Here is a 21,918-nt window from a genome sequence, read left to right on the forward strand (position 1 = left end):
TCCCTGACAGAAAAACACTTTTGCACTCGAAACATGTTGGAACTTACTGAAAACAAAGTTGTTCTTATTTCTAATAAAATTATCTACCAGTATGGTTACATTTTTTTGTGCCATAATAAAATCCATTACGAGAATGTATTGTCATTTTATTACATTTATTAAAGCATGCTTAATCTAAATGTGAAAACACAATATTGCCTTTTTATGCCTTTAAATTAACAGACATTCTTCAAGTGTTTGGTCTTTTTCATCAGAGGAAAAACAATTGCCTTCTCAACTGTACAAACTAAACCTCGTTACTATGGCAAATCACGCGAGAGCATGCGCAGTCGTGTGGCATGCAGAGCGTCACATGAAGCGGTTGTTTGGAAACAAACTCCCAGGACAACTTGAGGCAAGTAAAACTTGAATTGTTTGTTGCAGCATAGTTTTCTCTCTTTTAAAAAGAAAAAGCCCGTAAGCGTTGTTTGAGACATTTGATATATATTTTGTTGCACACATTTTTGATTCCTGTAATTATATGTGAGGGACTGTTGGGGTAGCACAGCCTCGCTAACGACAAGCGAGCAGACCGAGGCACAGTTGAGTGTAACGGCCACAGGTGCTGGATGATAATGATGCACGAGTCCAGGTAAAAGGAACTTAAATTAAATCCAGGCTTGTTCTGTGTGCTGTGTGTATGAGGTTGTGCCCACTTTGTGTAAAATGCTTTGGAGTCATTCAGAAGTTAAGAGCTCATCAGTGAGCCTGTTGTGAGTCATCTCTGGTTTACTCTGAGAGGAGATTGTATTCATTACTAAAAAGCTTTATGGAATATCAATAAGATAACAATGGGTCAATATAGTACATTTCTAATCTTTTGCTTTGACTCTTGTAAAACCTTTTCTCATGAACCCTTTATAGTATAAGGCCTTTCTGTTCACTGTTAGATTTAAATTTGATGTAAGGCCAGGGTAATTTTCAGGGGAAGTTATCCGAATCGAGGACATTTTGTTTAAGAAGTCAAAAATGTTAACAATATGTGTGTAAGTATGTTTTGTCATGCTAAAACCCTTGGGGGGCTGCAGGGGTGGGTAAAGGGCACAGCAGGTAGTTGGAATGTGGCACAACAAGTGGAGCTGTGTTTTATGCTCCCTCCATCATCCTCCATCCCTCCCCCAGATCTAGCATTCATCTGACGAACAATAGAAGAGACTCTTTCATACTTAAACAATACTCTCAACACTGCGAGATACCCCCCTCCCCCCCACCAACACACACACACACACACACACACTCCACCTCTTTAAAGGCTATGTACTGGCTGTCAAGTATGCTGTCATCTGCCTCTGGTGTGTGAGTGAGACAGAGAGAGAGAGAGAGATTAAAGTGGGTGGGAAGAGAAGCAGAGCGAGGAGGTGGGGCTGGAAGCAGGGCTGTTCACGTTGCATCTGTAGTTCCCACGAGCATTTACACTGTATGGCATCGATGGAGACAGTGACAGAGAAAAGACGAGGAGAAGAGAGAGGCTGGTGATGAGCAGCAGGGTCGTGTGGGGCTCCGACGCTGAGCCGGGCCGCTTGGAGGAGAGGCAGAGGTGAATCCTGGGAGAGGGACGAGGACAGACGGAGCATCTGGGATAAACCTGAGACAAACGCACACGCTCAGCTGTTGCCATGGGGGGCTCGTTCAGCCAAAGCAGGAAGGGATCCGTCAGCTCTCCGAGGAAGAGGAGCAGCATGTAAGATGGGAGGATGTTTTTATTTTTGTGTGTGTGTTCATGTGCGAGTGAGACGAGGAAGCACGCACAGACACAGAGGCTCTAAAATGCCAAAGTGGTTGCTGCTGATTGTGTGATCCGTTTTGCTCCTCACATTGTTGTTGTTTTGTGAGCTCAGCTGTTCTGTAACAGAGAGGAGTGAGAGATTAGGTGTTTAAAGGCGAAGCTGCGACCTTGATACCAAGACTTTCCCTGCCTTGCTGTTTTGAATACTATTTTGGCATTCAAATTTAAGGAAAGAGGGAAAAAGCAGCGTGATGATTGGGTCATGCTTCTGAAAGAGTCCAATCATCCCTCATTTGTTTGGCATTTCCGCAACAGCTTTTGTGACTATAACAGCAGAAGATGAATATCTGCTGCTGGATATTAATAATGTAGATTTGACCCTAATTCTGAAGTGGTATTTTTATCATACAAGCTCTACAGTTTATTTTCAGCTCATGTTCCTTTTCTGTTCAAGCACTGTGGTTGACATCCTGAAAATTGTGCGTGATGTATGAAGTGGAGCTGTCTATCAAGAGGGATCGTCTTGTCAGAAATAAAAGGAAAGTAAAAAGAGACAGTGTTGCTAAGGCTTAAGAAGCACTAAACCAGCAAGCTCCCGCTTTCTTTCTCTCTAATCCTTTGTGACATAGAGTGAGCCCTTTTACTTTGTCCTCTCTGCTCAAACCCAGTGATGCTTTAAATCTCCATTTTTAAAAGCCTCTGTAAGCCCCTTGTCGCAAAAACACTTTCTGCTGTCACGTGTAAAATGCCCCGACTAAGCTTTATTCAGTCACTCATTTCTTTAACGTCACAATGTGGCCTCAGTGACTGAAGTCATGGAGAACTGCAGCTTTTGGAAGAAGAAGCAGGGTCATCATGTAACAGATGTTTTAGCAGGGAAAGCTCTTGTGTAACAGAAAATCAGGGATGTGAGAGCTCTCATTCCATACAGGAAATGTTTGTGATACGGCAGGTGGGGGTTGGGGTCCTCCCTTTGGGAAAACTGGAAAGCCAACCAGCATCCTGGGAACTCGGTTTCCAGCTTCTGGGCTAATTTTAGTTGGCTTAATCATTCGTCTCATGTCGTAACTGGAGCAGCCTTTGATGCAACGAGTGCTTTCGGTTGTACATGGCCCCTCATTCGGGAAGAGGCTGCCTTGTATCTGGAGCTCGTTTCTTGCTGTAGTGGTAAGAGTTCAGGTCAGCGCTGGCTCCAAAGGTTCCCGTATCTTTACCAAGACACATTATGAATAAATGATAGACACAAAATGATTAAAGATTACATTTGAATGATGTATTAGTGAGCCAAACAGACCAAGTTTGCCACCAAGAAAGTGAAACTACCGAATTATACTCTTATAACAATAAACAATATTGTTAAAATAATACATTGTAATAGTTCTGTTTTTAAGGTTAAGTGTTCCTGCTCTGTGCGTGCATGTGTGTACACTGAACATGCACTATTGTCTGGTGATTGTGAGTACTTGTGTGCCTCCTGTAGAGACGAACAATAGCTCTGTTGGTGTCTGTACATGACTCCTCCTGAGTAAACCCCCTCCTCTCCACTCTCTTGTTCTCTTTATTCTTTCTCTTTTTGTTTTATCACGCCACTGTCACTTCATTACACTCATGTTCTGTCTCGACTCTGCTCCATTCAGGCTCTCTGTGTCAGCTTGCTGCTCTGTTTGCAGCTCTGTGTTAAAGATGCAGAGGTTCACAGTCCTGCTTCCCAAAAGTATGTCAATGACTTTGAAGCATCCTGACTCTCAGTCTGTATCTTTTATTCTCTGTGAACCTGCTGAGTTGAAGAGATAATGCATAACATGCAGTACATGAACACATTTAGCACACATTGTTAGCACTACATGTGTAAAGCCTACCCACATTTATATGATGAAGTCATACACTTGGGACCTTTAACACTTTGTCTCCATGGTCACCTCTGTTTCATCTCCCAAAGCTCCCAGTGATGTGTCTCTTCTCTTTAATGTCTGCTCTTTCTGTAGAGTCTTTCATCTTCCCCACTCTTTCACCCTGGTGTTGTGTCACTAACGCTGCTGTGTTTTTATGTGATAACAACATGTGAAGGGCCAGGTTGAGAGGACCGGATCAACCACTAGATGGAGCTGTGTTATAGAGGAAGGCAAAAAGATACAAGCACACCCACAGTTAGATAGACAGCTACTCTGTCCATCCACCCCTCTGTTGCTGCCTGATATTTGCTCTCGGTTTTTTTTTTTTTTTTTTAAAAACATCTTGTAAAGTACATGAAGAAGAAGAAGACATTACTTTAAACAAGTTTGTTTGGGAAAAACAAACAAACTTAAATAATACCAAAGAAGCAGAAAAAAAAACATTATTTTAGACTCCTCATCATTCCAATGCTAACATCTACATATTCATTTTAACTTTTCACACTGTACAGCCAGTTTGAGACATATGACCAGGAGAACAAATACTGACACAGACATGTTTATCACATTGTACAATGGTTGACACTTGTGCTCTGTAAATATTGATTTTAGTAGAAACATTTAAAGACAGCTCTTTATTTCTGTAAATTCTTCTTTAAAATCAGAGTTAGTGTCAGAGTCTTAAATCTAAATAAAAGAATAAAAGCTTCCATCACACAGCACAATATGAAGATGTTGGACACTTTAGACTTTTAGACAGTAAATCATGACTCTCAACCACAGAGCAGTGTAACTCTGTTGGATTATTATCACTCAGTAAAATACAAGCTAACACTCTTCTAGAGGGAAAGATTGAGAAGACAAAATGCCTCTATCTCCACTTTACAGTGGGCTTGTTAGGGTTGTTATTTTTTCTAACAAAGGCTTTCCCAATGTCGTTAATAAAACAAACTCGCCTAATTTTACCAGAAATCCTCTTGACTCATCATCCTTGAAAAAACAAAAATAAGAGTTAGCTCCCCAGCTAGCTGCTTTGTGGCACAGAGGTGCAAAGAGCTAAATACTGTCATCAACTCACTATTCAACACGCTCACCACGACAATGATAATGACACGGTGATGATTTATGAGTTCAGTGTTTCCCTTGATTATCCTCCTAACTCACCATGTTAGTATGCTAATATTGGTGATTAGCATTTACCAAAGAATACAGCTAAGGCTGATGGGAGTTTTATTGGTGTCACATGTATTGGTCTCACTCCGGTTTTGACTCATTGATGAAGCCTGGGGAACGCTTAGAGGATCACAAATGTCTTTATATTTCATCCTCTTTGCCGTCTGAATGTTGTCCCTCCAGAGGCGCCAGTGATAGACAGACATTGTCATCCTCAGAGCCGTGAAGCTCGCAGACCTAACTCATCATAGCTTCAGATACTTTGTTGTGAAGAAAGGTTTTAGTTGCACCACCTTGAGCTGACCTCAGGGTGGTGCTGTACTACATGTTAGAGTGACTGCTAATCGCTTGTCATCATGCAGCGGGTTTTGGAGGAGTGCTAAACTGTAAGATAAAAAAGCTTCTCAAATGTTCTGTGTGAAACACACAGAGTTATCTCGTCCCCCATCACATCGTCTCTGTCGTGACTCACAGACATGTTTATCTTTGCTGATTTATTCTTAGCTTCTAATGACCGCACATGCTGCTGTCAGTCAAAGTATAATTGATGATTAAGGATGTGCATTCTTGTCGGATAAACTGGCAGCAGACACATAATAACCAGCGAGCCTCCAGTCTGTGTAGTATAAACATTTCTCTGTGTGTTCCAAGATGGCAGCTCTAGATCACATATGGCTGTACTTTATGTGCGCCACTGTTTCACTGTGTGCTATTCGTGGATATAAGGTATTACATAAGAGCTGTTGCCTTTTTTCTTTTTCTTCCCTGTCTGTGGTTCACATCTCTGTCAGGGACAGAGCGAAGGATAATCTGCCCACTTCTGCATGCCCTCTCTATGACTGAATATTAAGACACGTGTTTCCTACGAGTTCTTTCATGTCATGAGGTCAGTTTAAAAGCAACGTAAACATACGTGTGCATCATGTTTGATCATTCTGCTTGCTCCATGGGGTTTGTCAGCTTCATGTCTTCCGCAAGACAGACAGGTTTGTCCTCTCAAAGTGTTCTCACTGATACACAAAGAAACAAAAGAGGGACAGCAGACAATGCCAGGAATGTTTGAGGAAAAACAAAAGGTCATTTTAGGTACCAGTCCTGCCCAAAAACTCCCTCTTTCTGCCTTCGCTTGTTATCTACTATCCAGTTTTAATTAATGCTGTTGTTCATCTGCCGTGTCTCTAATGTGCTCCATGTTTTCAGTCCAGCTATCACATCCCGAACAGAGACTCTTTCTGTGTGTTCACCGGCGTGTGACATCATTTTTGAGAGTGTTTGTTCATGCATGTGTTCGTCTCTCTGCCTGCCTGTCTCTGTGGAGCAGCTCTGAGGGATCTGGAGTCGAGCGTCTGTCTTTTTATTTTCTTCTTCACATGAGCAATAAACCACAGGAAGAAAAGCAGCTCACCGCTACTGCTTTGATACCTTTTCCACTTTTTTTTTTTTTTCCACTGTGGCTCACACATCGTCCCTTTTATTACATTATCAACACTCCACCGTCTTTATAAGAACACAGCTCATCTGGCCTAGTGTGTGTGTGTGTGTGTGTGTGTGTGTGTGTGTGTGTGTGTGTGTGTGTGTAAGAGAGTGAGTGAGCTAGAGAGATGCATAAACCGTAAAGCCTGGACTTACAGTTACATAAGCCATCCAACTGCCTTTTGTTGCACATGTGAAAATGTGTGTGCTTTCATCCAGACTTCTTTTTCTGCCAGTCCGATTGGTTTTGACCCATTACTGCTGAATCTAGGCTTGCTGTATTGATTCTGTTTGCTGCCTGGCCTGGTTTGTTTTTTTTCTTACTGAACAATAGATCCTCTATAGGTTCAGTGACGGTGACACATCCTGAAACGGCTAAGTATAACACCCAGATGTTATCTGTGTGTTTGGATTGTAGTAAGTATTGAGTCCTTTGATCCTAAAGAGGCACAAGTTGTTTGCAGGTAGCTTTGAGTCCAAATCACAGTTTTGAGCTGCCAAGTAAACGAACCATTAACAACTCCGATTACCCTCAAACACATCACGCCAAACCTGTCAGTATGTACACGAACAAACAGAAATGCATTCAGTCCTGATAAGTATAAAGGAATAGACAGGCATGTGTAAAATGTGATGCTAAAGAATGCCATAGTGTTTTAAGTTTAAAAACTGTATTACATTTCAAAGTTTTTAGAAGACGAGGGTTTTTGTTTTTGTGAGATGATCTTTGCTCAAAGGTCAATCTTCCAGGAAACACTAAAAGCTCCGTCTCCTAAGTAAACAGTTTTGTTTTTTTTCTATTCTGAAATTTACTGTTGGCCTCATCATTTCCTCCCTTTCTTTCCGTGCTCTTTTTTAAGACACGTGTGTCTGGTAGTGCGTCTGTCCCAGAGTAAACCAGACGTTTCTCTGCTGTTAAAACAGGAAGCGTTCCCTCTCCTCCCCCCCCCTCCCGTGTCCCCACACTGTCGACACACTGTGAAAGAGTCAGTGAGGGGAGAGGCAAAGTTCACAAACACAGAGCGAGCTCACGTCTGCGAACCAGCTGATCGTCCACACAGACAGAAAGGGAGGGGAGAGAGAGGGCGAGCTAGAGAGAGAGAGAGTATGTCTACTGATGCTCCAGTAATCTGCACCGTGTGAGTCAGTGCTGTTGAAAGCAAAGCAGCTACAGAGACTGCAGCAGCAGGAGCCACGTTTCTTTCGCACGAGCATCAACAACACCGAGAAGCAGGATGACAACACCGAGTCTCTGACCAAGAGGAGGAAGTGAGCACGTCATATAGAAAAGGAGCGCACCCGAAGCAGACGTCCGGGTTGGAAGGGAGAGAGAGAGGCGCGAACACAAACCCAAAGCTTCTTTATGAGAGACTCTTTTTCACTGTAAACAAAAATACAGATTGAAAACACTGTGATTATCTAAACTCATCCAGAAGAAGAGGAAGTTTACTGGTGTGTCTCGGCGGACGCTGAAGGTTAAAGACTCAGCGTGGTGCAGAGATGTCCTGGTTGTCTCCGGTCCAGTGGGCCAAATGGACCTGGTCAGCAGTTACTGGGAGCGGGGGGGACAACGAGGGGCATCCAGGATCCAAGGATGATGGAGAGGACAAGTAAGAGGGCTAGGCCACAGTGTTTATGTGTACATATGAGAGAGAGAGAGAGAGAGACGGTGAGTTTGATCAGCCTGAATTTAAAAAAGGGAGATACCTTTGTGTAAATGTAGAGAGTCATTTTCTGTATTTTCTTTCACTTTAACAGCAATAGATTGATTGAGTGCATGTATGAGTGTGCATGCAGATTCCCCTGAGTCATACTGACAGGTGGCTGATACGTACACAGACAGACTGACTGCTGCATCAGTGGCTGTCTCATGCTGTCAAAAGGCTTAAAACAGAGTCTATTGGAAATAGAGAGACTCTTTGTTAGTCCTTCACTCGCTTTCCTTTTAAGACTAAAAAACTCTGAGGATCTGACTGTGTGTGAGGAGGATGTTTGGCAGCCGGGGAACAGTTGCTGAAAGTTCAGGAAAGGGAAAAGAGCCACAGTTTCCAAAGCTTTGGATTCTTTTTCTGTCCATTTTTAGTTCCTAAGTAACCCTCCAGGATTGCAGCCGTTGGGGCCATCACTGGGACGTGATTCAATGTGTGTGTGTGTGTGTGTGTGTGTTAAAGTGAGTGTGGGGGCTGGGTTATGTATATTAGGATTAGCTTGGTGTGGCGGTGTGTGTGAATGTGTTGGTGTGAGCTTGGATCAGAGATGGAGTGTGGTCGGGTGTTGGCTCCGAGGGCTTTGCTCTTTGTGTGCTGTTTTTCATTAGTGTGCGGACGTTTTGATGTGCGTTTGAGAGCCTGGGAACGGGTAGACACACACACACACACACACACACACACACACACACACACACACACACACACACGAAACCACATCGACTCTCGCTCTCCCTGTCTCACTCTTCCTTTTTGTTTCTCCACTGTTTGGAAATAAATTTCACTGGCCGTCTAGGCAGCTGACACAGCAGACTCTCTGTGTGTGTGTGTGTGTGTGTGTGTGTGTGTGTGTGTGTGTGTGTGTGTGTGTGTGTGTGTGTGTGTGTGTGTGTGTGTGTGTGTGTGTGTGTGTGTGTGTGTGTGTGTGTGTGTGTGTGTGTGTGTGTGTGTGTGTGTGTGTGTGTGTGTGTGTGTGTGTGTGTGTGTGTGTGTGTGTGTGTGTGTGTGTGTGTGTGTGTGTGTGTGTGTGTGTGTGTGTGTGTGTGTGTGTGTGGGGCTGGTTTCAGAGTGTCCTGTTCGTGGGGCAAAGGATGCAGATGGCCTTGAAGGACTCCACTTCCTCTCCCTTCCTCTAGAATAAAAGCAGCTTGTTTACTTTGAGCTGCTGTGAACTCTTTTGTTTGTCAGTTAAAGAAAACAAAGATCGATGTTGGAAAGTTGATGCTCCTTTGTTAGAATGCAACACACAACCGCTCATGTCCTCTTCATTCAGCAGCTGTTTATAGACTATAGTGAAGCTTCTCTGTTCTCAAGGACAGTAGTCTGCTGTTTAAGAAGAACTCTTACAGCTTCAGATCAGACAATGTGTTTTTATCACATGTTCTGGATCATTTCATGAGAACAGTTCATTTGGTCTTTTGGATTAAATTGGTCAGTTTCACTTTTAACCTGAATATTGATCTCTCTCTCTCTCTCTCTCTCTCTCCCTCTCTCTCTCTCTCTCACAGTTCAGACTCCGAGGGGACCTTTGAGACTCCAGAGGCAGAGTCTCCAGGTGTTGTAAAACTTCTGAGCCAAATGGAAAACTCCAACAATACAGGTGAGATGAGTCACTTTTCTTTTCTCACAATTTCATTTAAATTCTTAGGAATCTATTTTCAATACAAAATGATTCTGGATTCAAGGATTCAAAGTCTATTTTTGAATCGGTACATACCTCAGGACCTACTGGTCACCTGTGAGGCTGGATGAATCTCTTACTGCTCCTTTTAGCATTCTTCTCATCTAAAGAGCTAGCTTTAGCACTTAGCAGGAGTGACTGATTATCGATTTTTGGTTCAAGTCCAACTTTCCCCACCTCTAGAGTGTGCTATATGGATTACGACACGCATTAGCCATCTCCAGAGTGTCAAGCAGTGACGCTCATGCATGTGCAGTTAATTTCCAGTTGAGTGACCATCTTGCCTTCATTGTGTGTCTTCTCTGAGTGTTTGATAACAGCATACCTATCTCCACAGACGAACAGAGATCGAGGGAAGATATCTGTAGATATATCAGATTTAATTCTCTCCAGTATCAATATTGGCCCCAAAAATCTCACATCGATCGAGCCCTAATGCAAACAGTGGTTCTCCCTTTCAATCTCGTAGAAGATATTGATTTTCAGACGTTTCCTGTTTAAGTGTTCAAATGATGAAAGTGGTGTGCATGTTTTGGATGCCTTGGCTTGCATTGACCACAACATATAAGACACTGTACAAGATAACAACAGGCTGAGTGATGTGTTACTAATGAATGGTCAATGCTCAAAGAGTCTGTGTGATTGTGATTAATAGATGATTAGCTGTGGGGAGAAATGGATGTTCAGTTTCACTTTAATTAGACTCTAACAGCTCAGGGGGGATCCACTGTACCACTGTACCACAGTCCACAATCGAACTGTTTGTACTGTTGACCCAAAACTGAAATATTACTACCTCCTTTGTTTTGCACTTCCCTCTGTGTCTCCTTTTCCTGTTTTAGTGTTTGAAACTGCTGCAAAGTCTGCTGTTGTTTCTGTTGCTAGGCCACGTGGTGGTGTGTGCTCAGTGTGACTGGGTGTGGCTTCTCTGCATCTGTTCCTCGTCTTTGAGGGTGTGTTTGTGTCTCAAAGTATCAAAAGTACCCAGATTTTGAGCAGAAGCATAAAGCTGCATGAATTGAATGTGTGACGTAAAAAAAAAAATTAAAAAAAAAATCACACATTAGCCGTCACACATATCAAACAATGAGAGAAGCTGTAAACCTCCAGAGGTGAAACCACAATAATTTATGTTGTGTGCACGTTCAGGAGAAATACGGGGGCGGGTGGGGGACTTATTGAAGTATTATTATCCCATGTTGCTGTGTGAGTTTTACAGTTTGTGTGGGTGTGTTTTTCAGGAACAGAGAGCCTTGTGTTTTAGCAGCAGTATGACTCAACAGAGAGCAGCCTGCTGCTGTGGTCGTTAGCAGTTAACGGGATGTATGAGGACACAGGATGTGAAGTGTTCGGAGAGGCAGCCTGCAGACATTTGAAGTGATCTAAAAGGGGTTTTACAGGCCCTCACTCTTAAGTTCAAATCCCTTTAAAAGAATGATAAAATAGATAAGAAGCCAAACGATGTCTGATGTTGACTTTACTTGTTGAAGTGAAACTTACACTTCAGCGCTCGTAACTATGAATCCTCATCTGAAACTCTGTCTTGTAGTGGCTCAAGGATCTACTCTACTACCTTTTTCCTGTTACATGCTTCCTGCAAAACAATGCAAAGCTGGAAATCAGCAACTCAATCTTGAGCTACCTTCATATTTATTGAACTTTATAGCAAGTTTTCTCCTCTCATAATGTCTGAAAGTCCAATTAAATTTCATTTTATTTTTTGGAGCTAATCAGTCACTCCCTGCAGAGTGCTAAAGCCATAGCTCTTTAACTCAGTACAATCCTAAATAAGGCAACTAGAAATTGTTGATTCATAGACAAAATTTGAATCTGTGGATCAATGAATCTAGAATTGTTTTGAAACAAAAATCGATTCTGGACAGAACCAGAGATTCCCCTCCTCTGCTCCACTGACCAGGCTGAACCTTAACATTTTTATTCCACTATTGTTGTTGTTTTTCTTGATTGTTTTGTTCAGTCAGTGTTTGTTTGTAACAGTTTCCTGTGCTCCAGTGTGCCCAAAAGAGTAACACTTTTAGTCTGATAGCCTCTCTCTCATTGTAACTCCATGTCGTCCTATGTCCTATAAGTGAAGCACGTTCTGCACTTGAACTGTTCTGTTTAAACTTGCTAACATTGTATCTCACTCTCCTTCCCTTTTCACAGTTCTTCCTGATGTAACAAATCACTTTCTGGACAAGAACTCAAATCACAGTGTGGCTACATCTCAAGAAGTTGATTCCTTGAACAATCTCGCCGGCTCCACACAAAACGGCAGCAGCTTTGGTTTGGACCAGAACCTTAACCTGACCCTCAGCATCAAATCCAGTCCTGGTGAGGGTCTCTCCCCGTCCAGCTTGATCCCCCAGCCTCAAGCCCTACGGCCGCCGTCACTGTGTGTCCTCTCTTCGCTGAACAAACCCGATCCTTCAGAGGTGGACGATGAGGCTCCGGTGACGTCTGACTCCAGCCCGGACTCAAACTTGATCCCCGGTCATGGCGTCTACGTGGACCCAGACTTACTCAACGGCAACATGAACTCAAACTCAAAACACAGCCCGATTATCTCGTGAGTGAAACATTAAAGGCTGTTTTGGCCATCTTTAGTTTTTCTTCTTCTCCACGTCCATCCGTTTTTCACCAGTGTAATTATAGTGTTAAATGTGGATTACTGCTTTGAGTTATTTTAGAATATAAGTTCCCTTTTATTATGAGTTCAGATTTCAGTTACATTTGTTTTTAGTTTGTTTTAATTTCTCAAAGGATTATAATTTAGGCAGGCTGTTCTCTGTTCATAGAGTAGTTAAATGGACCAACAGTGCCCTCTTGTGTAATGTTGTTTACGTACCAAAACAGAATCCTGAGTCAGCTCTCATTTTAATTAACAAAGTAAAGAAACAGCGTATTTATGATCATTGGCTTTTTGTTTTATTTATTTCCAACCATAACTCCTGCTGCCAGGAAAGTTTGGTTCTGTGCATCTGATAAGATATGATGCTTCACTGCCATTGTTTTACACTGTGCACTGAGATAGTTGATTTGGGTTCACAAATCACTGCACCTCACTGCTCTGAAAACAGACCAGTAATCCTTCCCCTTTTCAACATACTTAAACATGTTGACCATTTTTCTTCTCTACAATCCTCCTGAGCCCAAGGAGCAAACCTTATCCAATGATAAAAGCATGTTCAGTTTTTATCCCTGTTTTTATTTTTTTAAATTTCCTAAACTATAATAACCCAACACTCGTCTTGTGTTAAACCTAACTGTCCCATCCTCTCCTGTGTCTTTCCTTCCCGATCCTTCCAAACCTGTCATTATGTTTCCTTTCTCTCTGTGTGGTACCAGGACTGCTGAGCAAGTCCATTTCCTCTGTGTTCTGTTGTAAGTACTGTGTAACCATGTGTGTGTTTTAAACGTCAGTCTTTGCTGCTCTTTAACAAGTCCTGGATCACAGCTTTATGTGTCATCAATCAGATCTAAATTCACCACAAAGCAAAGGAGAAAGACGAGTGTAAGGAGCTGAGTTATATAATCATGAGAGAGTGCCCATGTTCAGCCTGAAATTCCATCTATTTCTATTTGCAACCACGGCAAAAATGTCACTTTTTGGTCTGTAATCTGCTTGATTTTACTTTTTTTTCTGCTGTAAGACCATTCAAACTCCAAACAAAGACAGCAGAACGATGAGGAGAGACTATCAGGCTCCTGCTTTCATCATTACACCGCCTCGTGTTTACGCTCACAGACGGATATTGATTTGATTCGTGTTAACGCTGATGTTGTCTTTGACCTTTTTCAGGAACTCTTGTAAAGCTCAGCAGAACCAGCCGATCCAAAAGGACCTCAGCGGACAGGTTAGAACTCACAGCGGGCTCTTCATGTCTCCTTGTTATCTCCCCTAAAAGTTCTACGTTGACTGTGTGGCGTTGATTCTGCTTGTTGTCAAAGGATGAGCATCACGCGGACCACGCCACAGATGAAGAGAAGTTGGCAAGTAGTGTCGGTGTCAAACCAGACAAGGACGAGAGCAGTGAGTAAAGAATCAATGAACATTGATCTGTATGTTTTTTCTCATGTCTGCATGTTAAGGGCACACACTGATAGAGTAGTCAATCAGTGATCATTCTTCTCGGTGGTGGAAGAGATTAGATACGTTTTGACTTCATACTTTAGCTTCCCTAAATAGCACACTGAGAGGCTCCACTGTAATCATTAACTTCATGCATACTGTAGTTCTACATTTAACCTTGTGGCACCATGGCAGCAGAGTTGTTCAGAGCAGAAGTACAGAGTGCTTGCTGTTTGCAGTTTTGCTGTAAACAAACATTCAGATGATCACACAGGTAGCTTCAGGCCGCCCGTGACACAGATTTAGTTTCTGACTGAATCACATGTTGCGTGACAATGAGTCATGGCTTTAAGAGCAGTAGCCTGCAGTGGGTTTTCCTCGAGGCAGCCTTTTTTTCTCCCTGAATAGTCTCTGGCTTTGTCCCAACACATGCAGCTCTACAGGGTCCAAAGTTTAGGTGTTTGAATTTATATTCCATGTATCTCCAGTAATACTAGAAATAAGTGATCTTATCTCAGCCTGTGGGCGGAAGAAATATTTCACAACTAAACACTAGTTTCAGTTCCTTTTAGTGACTTTTATAGTGTATGTGTTTGTAACTAAGAGAACTATATGAAGATGAAAATATTGTGACACCTCGTGTATTATTTCATCACATGTATTGTTTTCTTCCAGTTCCAGACTGTCATGTGACATCAAAACCTGAGGACTCTGACTGCTGCTCTGTTGTGAGTAATCACAAGAAAGCATCCATGTGATTTGACCTACTTATCCAGGCCCATATAGTTATGATAACATACATGTTGAGTTATTTCTTGTGAAAGGAGTATGCTCTTGTGCATGTCTAACCTTACCCTAATAATACAAGTAACACGTGATGCCAACAGTGACCACCAGGTGGAGATGAAGCTCTCTTTGTTCCACCATATTTTCCATCACCATCGCAGATAGAAAACAGCCCTGACGTGTCCAAACTTATTACATCTCCCTTGTCAGATTTGAGGTGTTGGCACTCTCTGATTTTTTTCTAAACAGAAACATTTTAGTTTGATCAGAGCCGCCTGCACTAAAGCTGCAATATGATCAATTCTATGACATGATGGCTGTACTGATCCACAGGACAGCAGGAGGTACTAAGTGTCTGCAGGCTTATCATGTACTCAGGTGACAGATGGATTTAGATTAGCTTCAGGAGATAAGAATATGACTGTCATAATCCATGGAAAGACAAGTTGGGAGAGAGAGGAGAGAAAAGGGGAAGGAGTTGACGGATCGAGATCTGTGAGAACAAAGCCAGTAAAGCACAAGGTTGATGAAGAGAGTTCAACAATGTAAATATAATCATCTTTATTTGAACTATTTCTTTTGAAGTACTAAATGAATAACTGACGATGAGCGAGAGGGAACGAGCAGAGTTACAGGAACATAGAGAGAGATAAGTCAGGCAGCTATTAAGTGCAGAAATGAGCTTGGACTAGCAGCAGACTTGTTTGACTCAACATAAAGATATGTGACTCCGTTCGTCTTTAAGCACAATGTGCATCTAGGAATGTGAGCTCCAGGTTTCTTGGCTTTAAATGAAACTGTCACAGGTTGCATTTTATGAAGAGGAATATTTGTTTTAATCTTAGATTCATTTAGTTTACATTTAATGTATTCAACATCTTATATGTACCATTTTTAACTACAAATAAATTTGTAGGATTTTATTTATTTTTGTGAAAGTTACAGTTTAATAATGATCATCGCTGATTTATTTTTCCATTACTTAGTAAATCCTTGAATATTATGTGTGGCCCAGTTATGCTAGTGATGAATGCGTTCCAGCAGAAGGAGGTTAAAATAACACATCTGCCTCTGCAGCTTGAAGACCCATGCAAGTTGAAGAACAAGTTGGGGGGAAGTGAAATTCAGAAAACAGGAAGCCAGGTCCTGGATTCCATCTGCATCAGTGAGGCAGAGAAACAGGCTGTTCTAGCCCTCATTAGAGAGGAGGTACACACTTTAACCACACTCTCTATGTCAGTATGTAATACTCAACATACCCTCAGTTTATTTGTTTTCACCTCAGTGGATTGTGTCAGTGTTTCAACAAAGCTTTCTTTAAGTTCTGCTTAAGTTCGACTTCTCCTCCTTCAGATCATCACTAAGGAGGTGGAAGCCAACGACTGGAAGAAAAAATATGAGAGCAGCAGACAAGAAGTTGCAGAGATGAGGTTAGAAAACACATTTGTGAATACATTTGAATTCAGTTATTAAAATCAGACCTTCACTGTTGATTTGGGTGTGGTCACAGAAACATTAACAGAATGGCGTGATACGGAGGTAACAAAGTCACAAATTAGCCTTTTCTTTTTAAATAAGTGCATTTAGGATTCTGCTGAATGAAACAGTGTTCTCTTTGATACTCACCAGTCTGTCATAAAGGTTATAAGACTTATCATGTTTTGTCTGATTGCAGGAAAATAGTTGCAGAATATGAAAAGACAATAGCTCAGATGATGGGTGAGTAGAAGTGTTACAATGGACTACAACATTTAAACTGTGTGGTGAAACATGTCTGTGATTGTTTTGTGATGTTCTTGTTGTACAGCTCTCACCCTTTCATTGATTGATTGTTTTGAGTGTTTGTGTTCATGTGGCAGCGTTGATGATTCATGCTGTCACTGTTTCCAGACTAAATCCAAAGCAGAAGCTTTTCAGAACTCAACTAATCATCTTTGTTCTCTCAGAGGACGAGCAACGCAGCAACCTGAGCTCCCAGAAGGCTTTGCAAGCTGTGACAGCGGAGAAGGAAGCAGCCCTGGCAGACCTGAACTCGGTGGAGCGCTCGCTCTCCGACGTGTTCCGCCGTTATGAAACTATGAAGAGTACCCTGGAGGGTTTTAAGAAGGTGAGGGTCTATAGGACAAGTTCATGTTTTGAAAACCATTCAAGGAAAGTATCATTTTCATGTTGCAAGGCAATCGGCTGATACAAGAACAAACTGTCAGCTAAAAGAGGATTAAGGTCAGAAGAAGGTTAAATGTATCCCTTGAATGAGGGGCTGTGGTTGCCTAATGACGAGGCGAGGGCAGCAGAGGTTTAGATATGATGTCCTGACATCATCTGTTTCTTATATTGAAGTATAACACACGATTATCTGACTGATCAGAGATGAAAACACAATTAAGAGCTGTTTCGTTTGAAATGCGGCCCCCTGCTCGACCTGCAATATGTTTACCACAGCAGCTCATGGGCAGGCAGAAAGCTGTGGTGGTTACACTGGTCAGCTGCCAGGAAAAAATGGGTGCAAGTTTAAGAATTAAATAAGATTAAAAAGAGCTTACATTATTCCGAAGAAAAAATACCATGAATAATTAAAAGGTCCTTTGTTTCCTCCTTCAGAACGAGGAGGTGCTGAAGAAGTGTGCTCAGGAGTATCTGTCCAGAGTCAAGCAGGAGGAGCAGAGATACCAGACACTGAAACTTCATGCTGAGGAGAAACTAGACAAGTATGTGCATGTTTAAAGGAAAAGAGCCAAAAAGTAAAAAATAAAATCTGTTTTATTAAAACTTCTAAACTTCTTATATTAATGTCACCAATTTCCATGTATCTCTCAGGGCCAATAATGAGATAGCTCAGGTGCGTGCAAAGGGGAGCTCGGAGAGCATGGCGCTGACCGCCAGTCTGAGGAAGGAGCAGATGAAGAATGAGTCTCTGGAGCAAAGTCTGCAGCAGAAGGTTCCAAGTGCCCTATGTTTTCTGCTTGCCAGTTCTAGAGTAAACTTTCAAAATGCAGTAATGCACAATAAAAGCAAAATTGTACTTTTCACACTGTAACTTATCCTTTGCTTTTTTTTATCACAGAATCAAGAGATCGAGGAGCTCACAAAGATCTGTGATGAGCTGATTGCCAAAATGGGTAAAATAGACTGAGAGACAGTTTCTGATCAGCTCCTTCTTTCCCTTCAGTCCTGACACCTACACTGACGCCATATGCATGTCCCCCAGCAGAGAACAGGCTCTCATACCCTTAACCAGCCCTGATTCAGAGATTTAGCTCGTGTACAGAAGTTTAAAGTAACTCCCTGTGTACTAAAATGTCACTGTTTTTCATTAGAATCAAGAGGATTCTGTGAACGGTTATTTGAGTTGGGACCCTACTAAGTGTTTGAGATCATGTTGTTTTGTCTGCATCTCTGCTCACAATGACTTCCGTCCATCACTCCAGCCAACAACCTGCTTCGGACTCAACTTACATTCCAAGCAGCTTGACAGCTAAATTCCCAGCAGCCCATCAAACAGGATGACTGACGGGGGGGATGTATACAGTATATTATAATGGGCCTTGACTAGGGTTGTTTCCCATTAAATTTATATTTTTATGAAGTAAACAAAGACTTTACTCTGACAAGGAAAGCTCAGGGGCATTGTGTTAGGCGGCATGAGGTTGAGTCAAGCTGTTCGAAATCTGAAAGAAAATATTTGTGTGGTCGCCCATGGAGGCCTTACACTATTCAGCAGTGACGATGAAATGAAGTATGTCAGTGGAACTACGGCTGCAAAATTAAGCGCTAGCCGTACCTGCTGGACAGTTTGCACAGATAATGAGTGACAGACGCATATAAAAACCCGACAATCACAGACTTAGCTAGCATTGTGTCAGTTTTGTCTCAATGTGTTGTTTGAATTTAAAAAAAAAAAAAAAAATGAAAACAGTGGTATTGATCCTGTGTTCAATCCAAACTAACTGGAAAACTTCAAACAAAGTGATTCTAGATTTATTTCAAGATATTAAAAAGTTTGACGTTTTGCAAGTGCTGATATATGTTAATGGTAATTAGAGTTTTTAAATAATCACTGTGTCCCAGATTGAGAGTTAACCAAAGGTGAGACAGTTTAACATCTTTGTAGGAGCTTTATGTGGATGTGTTTACAGCATAGCTGAAGTTACTCTTCAAAAAGTCTCTTTCTTTGCATGTTTATTTATTCAGACAGCAGATGCACCAGTGTAACTTGAGCTACTCATGAATTAAAAGGCTTTTTTTTTTTTTTTTAGAACTGGTACCAGTATGATACTTCATTTATTCCTCTGGTTGGAACAATACATTTCCTACATAATAAATTGTCTTTAAAATTAAAAAATAGCTGGATATCTTTGTCGGTTGGATTTTTCGTCAACATAACTGTGGCCAAATTAACAAAAACATTCAGGTGGATTTTTGGTCCTTTTCAGTTTTCAACACTGAGTTACATGAAGTCAGCCACTATTAAAACGCTTGATACCCAGCGTCTTTACTACCTTTTACGTCCCTCTTAGGACTCAAACCCATTGTTGTGCCACACTTTATATTTTTGTGCCACTCTAATCTCTTGATATCTTGTTACTCAGCTGTTACAGTCTTTGGTTGAAGAAATATTGTTTTGCCACTTTATACTTTTATTATTGTTTTGTACCAGATATTTAAAATAGAAATGATGGTCTCACATTTGTGTCAGCACATTGACCCAAACAACAAGAGTGTGTATATTTGCCTAATTACAAATAAATAAAATTTCTTGTACTGTAAGTTTGTCTTTTTTTTGTCTTGTGTTTTTACGTAACTATTTTATTTCCTTAAGCATTGACCAAAACATAAAGATATGAACTCTCACTGTGTTGTTTTGTTTTTAGTATACTAGTCATGGCCTTTGCCTCTATACTGGTCAGAGTACAAAGTGCTTAAATCTAGCAATGGATTTCCCAACACACGGTAACACACGTTCTATCTTAGGTGGCAACTCTTGTGGATAATGGCCTTAAGCCTTTTTTTTTGCTTCATTGTGCTGCCAGGACAATTGTGTTTTAGAAACTCCAAGAAGTGATATTTCTTTAAACAAGATAAATAGCTCCCATGTACTAGAATGTAACAGTGTCTCCCTGTTTACAGTCGATTATAAGTCCATTACCACAGGTTGCTGGCTGTGCACCATAGATGGAGATTATAGACATAAGACTTTAATACCCTCAGATACCTTCCCATGCCTAAATTCCTCCTCCACCTCCCCTCCTGGCGTCCTCCCCATCAGATGCCCTCAGTCTCCACTTTTTCTCTGGACTGATAAAAACTAATTGACCGTGCTACCATGAGGACCACACTCGCCCTGCTGCTCATTGTCTCTCTGGCATGTCACAGTAAGTTTATACCAACACAGGTTTTCAGGATTGTTTGTTGTGGGAAGAATTTTTTTTATTTCATTTTTTAAATGTGCAGAGTCCAAGCTGAGAGTTTACAGAAATACCAGGATTGTTTTCTCACAGCCAGAAAATGTGGGACATTTTCAATAGATATTTTATTCTTACAAAGTTTGAGTTAGAGCTTTAATTTAAATATATTGTTATGGATTAACCTGCAGATTACATTATTTTTTTTACATTTAGTGTGCAATAATGTTTGAATTGCCCCCAGGGATAAACAAACGTTTTTTGAATGGAATTGAATTGAATATCATCATTTCCCAGAGCCAAAAAATTCAGCTTTGATTACATTTTTGCTCAAATAAACGGTTCAAAACTAAAAGCTTTTCATTTTCCAAATGCCAAAAAGAGCAGATTTTTTTAAGGAAGTTGGAACCAGCAGATATTTGAAACTTGTGTTTCAAAATTCACTCAAAGAAGATCCAAATACAATACTGGATTTGATGATTTTTCTTTCAAATGACTGTCTAATTGATAAGTATTTACAGCTCATAGTTTGAATTATGTAAATATCCACTTTATTGGCAACAAGCTGATTGACCTATTGAATGTGGTTAAAGTCAGATGTGTTGTTGGTTTCTATGCCAACACCTTCTTGTGGATACGAATGCTTATACTGTAGGTGCTCTCTCCTGTTCTACCTGTGAAGGCCACGCCCTCAAATGTTACTCGTGTGTGGGGATGAATGAGGAAGACTGCAACAGACAGGGCTCCTCAGCCTGCCCTAACTTTGCTGACGCCTGCTCCACCATCACAGGAGCCAGTGAGTACACACACACACACACACATCATAACACACAGGCAACACAAGTATGATGTGGTCGAGTTCATAAAACTAGAGGTCAGTATTGCACTAAAGACCAACTTCATGAGTGAGGTTGCAGATAAAGTAGTGCTAATGCTTTGATCACTGACAGAGAACGTCTGTATCAAATGTGGGTTTTTTAAAAACAATGCAGGAATTGAGTGTTTTTGGTTGGTTAACCATTTACCAAAAGTATTTTTTTCTGTATGATGGTTTATAGGTTTGTGTGTTATCAACTAATGTAACCATTCAATTTGTATTTCTTAAATGCCAAAAATATCTTACTTTACAATTAGAGCAGGTCTTATCTTTGTAACATCATCCTATTGAAGAAGTTCTACACAACAATGGAAATAAAAACACTCTTAACAGACAGGACGAAAGTTATTGGTGATCTTTATGTGCAGAGACTAACAAACTGAACAACAGCAACCAAAATAAGTGATGCACAATTATGAGAGCAATGCTAAAAACAATATTAGGAAATCACAAATATTAGCAACACTAATAATGATAAAATAACTGAGAATTTTACTTGAAATTATAAATGTAGCCTGAGTGTTGAGCAGGTCCACCTAAGCAGGCTTGTCCTACCTGCTGTCCATAAGCACAGTCCTCTGTCTGCCTATAAATGTGTACATGTGGAAGAAGCTGATGTCGTTCACAGCACTAAACCATCTCTCTCTGTCCCTGTTTCAGACACTGTGATGAAGTCGTGCACCTTTAAATCTTTCTGTGACAAGGCTCAGGGCGAAAGCCCCGGAGCCAGGATGCAGTGTTGCTACAGTGACAGCTGTAATGGACCCCCTAGGACCACCAACCCCTGGGCTCACTACCACTACAATGGTGTAGGCACCTTGTCCTGCAGCCCCATCCTGCTCATCACAGGCCTCCTGCTGCGTGTGGCCTTAAGTCATCTGTAAAAAAATATAGACACATCTCTTCTTTAGTTTACCTGCAGTGATTTGACCTCTTGATCTGTTTAATAATGTGCTGTGAGATCCATCTGTACACCACTCCTCTTTTTGAATAGATTTTTAGTGGCAATTTTGAATCCTATAGACATGAGCTTCATAAACACATTTGTGATAACTATGTTGGTGCTGTAGAAATGTCTTGTAGATAAAAAA

General features: G+C 41.2%; 1 protein-coding gene across 3 annotated transcripts; it reads left to right on the top strand.

Moving 5' to 3' along the window:
- Positions 1–1,351: 1,351 nt before the first annotated feature.
- LOC306827925 (transforming acidic coiled-coil-containing protein 1-like) lies at positions 1,352–20,746 on the top strand. 3 transcript variants are annotated; one of them, XM_079350047.1, is made up of 15 exons: positions 1,352–1,720; positions 9,518–9,609; positions 11,857–12,259; positions 13,493–13,547; positions 13,642–13,723; positions 14,438–14,490; positions 15,626–15,757; positions 15,902–15,978; positions 16,224–16,267; positions 16,495–16,655; positions 17,150–17,256; positions 17,366–17,486; positions 17,613–17,667; positions 19,815–19,920; positions 20,633–20,746. In XM_079350047.1, exons 1-14 carry the CDS (start codon positions 1,656–1,658, stop codon positions 19,859–19,861), a joined length of 1,494 nt encoding a protein of 497 aa, XP_079206173.1. In that variant the 5' UTR covers positions 1,352–1,655; the 3' UTR covers positions 19,862–19,920; positions 20,633–20,746. The 3 variants fall into 3 exon arrangements, with proteins under 3 accessions (XP_079206173.1, XP_079206171.1, XP_079206172.1); XM_079350045.1 differs by lacking the exon at positions 1,352–1,720 and adding an exon at positions 7,384–7,913; XM_079350046.1 differs by lacking the exons at positions 1,352–1,720; positions 19,815–19,920; positions 20,633–20,746 and adding exons at positions 7,386–7,913; positions 18,805–19,315.
- Positions 20,747–21,918: the final 1,172 nt, after the last annotated feature.

This window comes from Symphodus melops (genome assembly GCF_947650265.1).
Source record: "Symphodus melops genome assembly, chromosome: 1".
Lineage (NCBI taxonomy): Eukaryota > Metazoa > Chordata > Actinopteri > Labriformes > Labridae > Symphodus > Symphodus melops.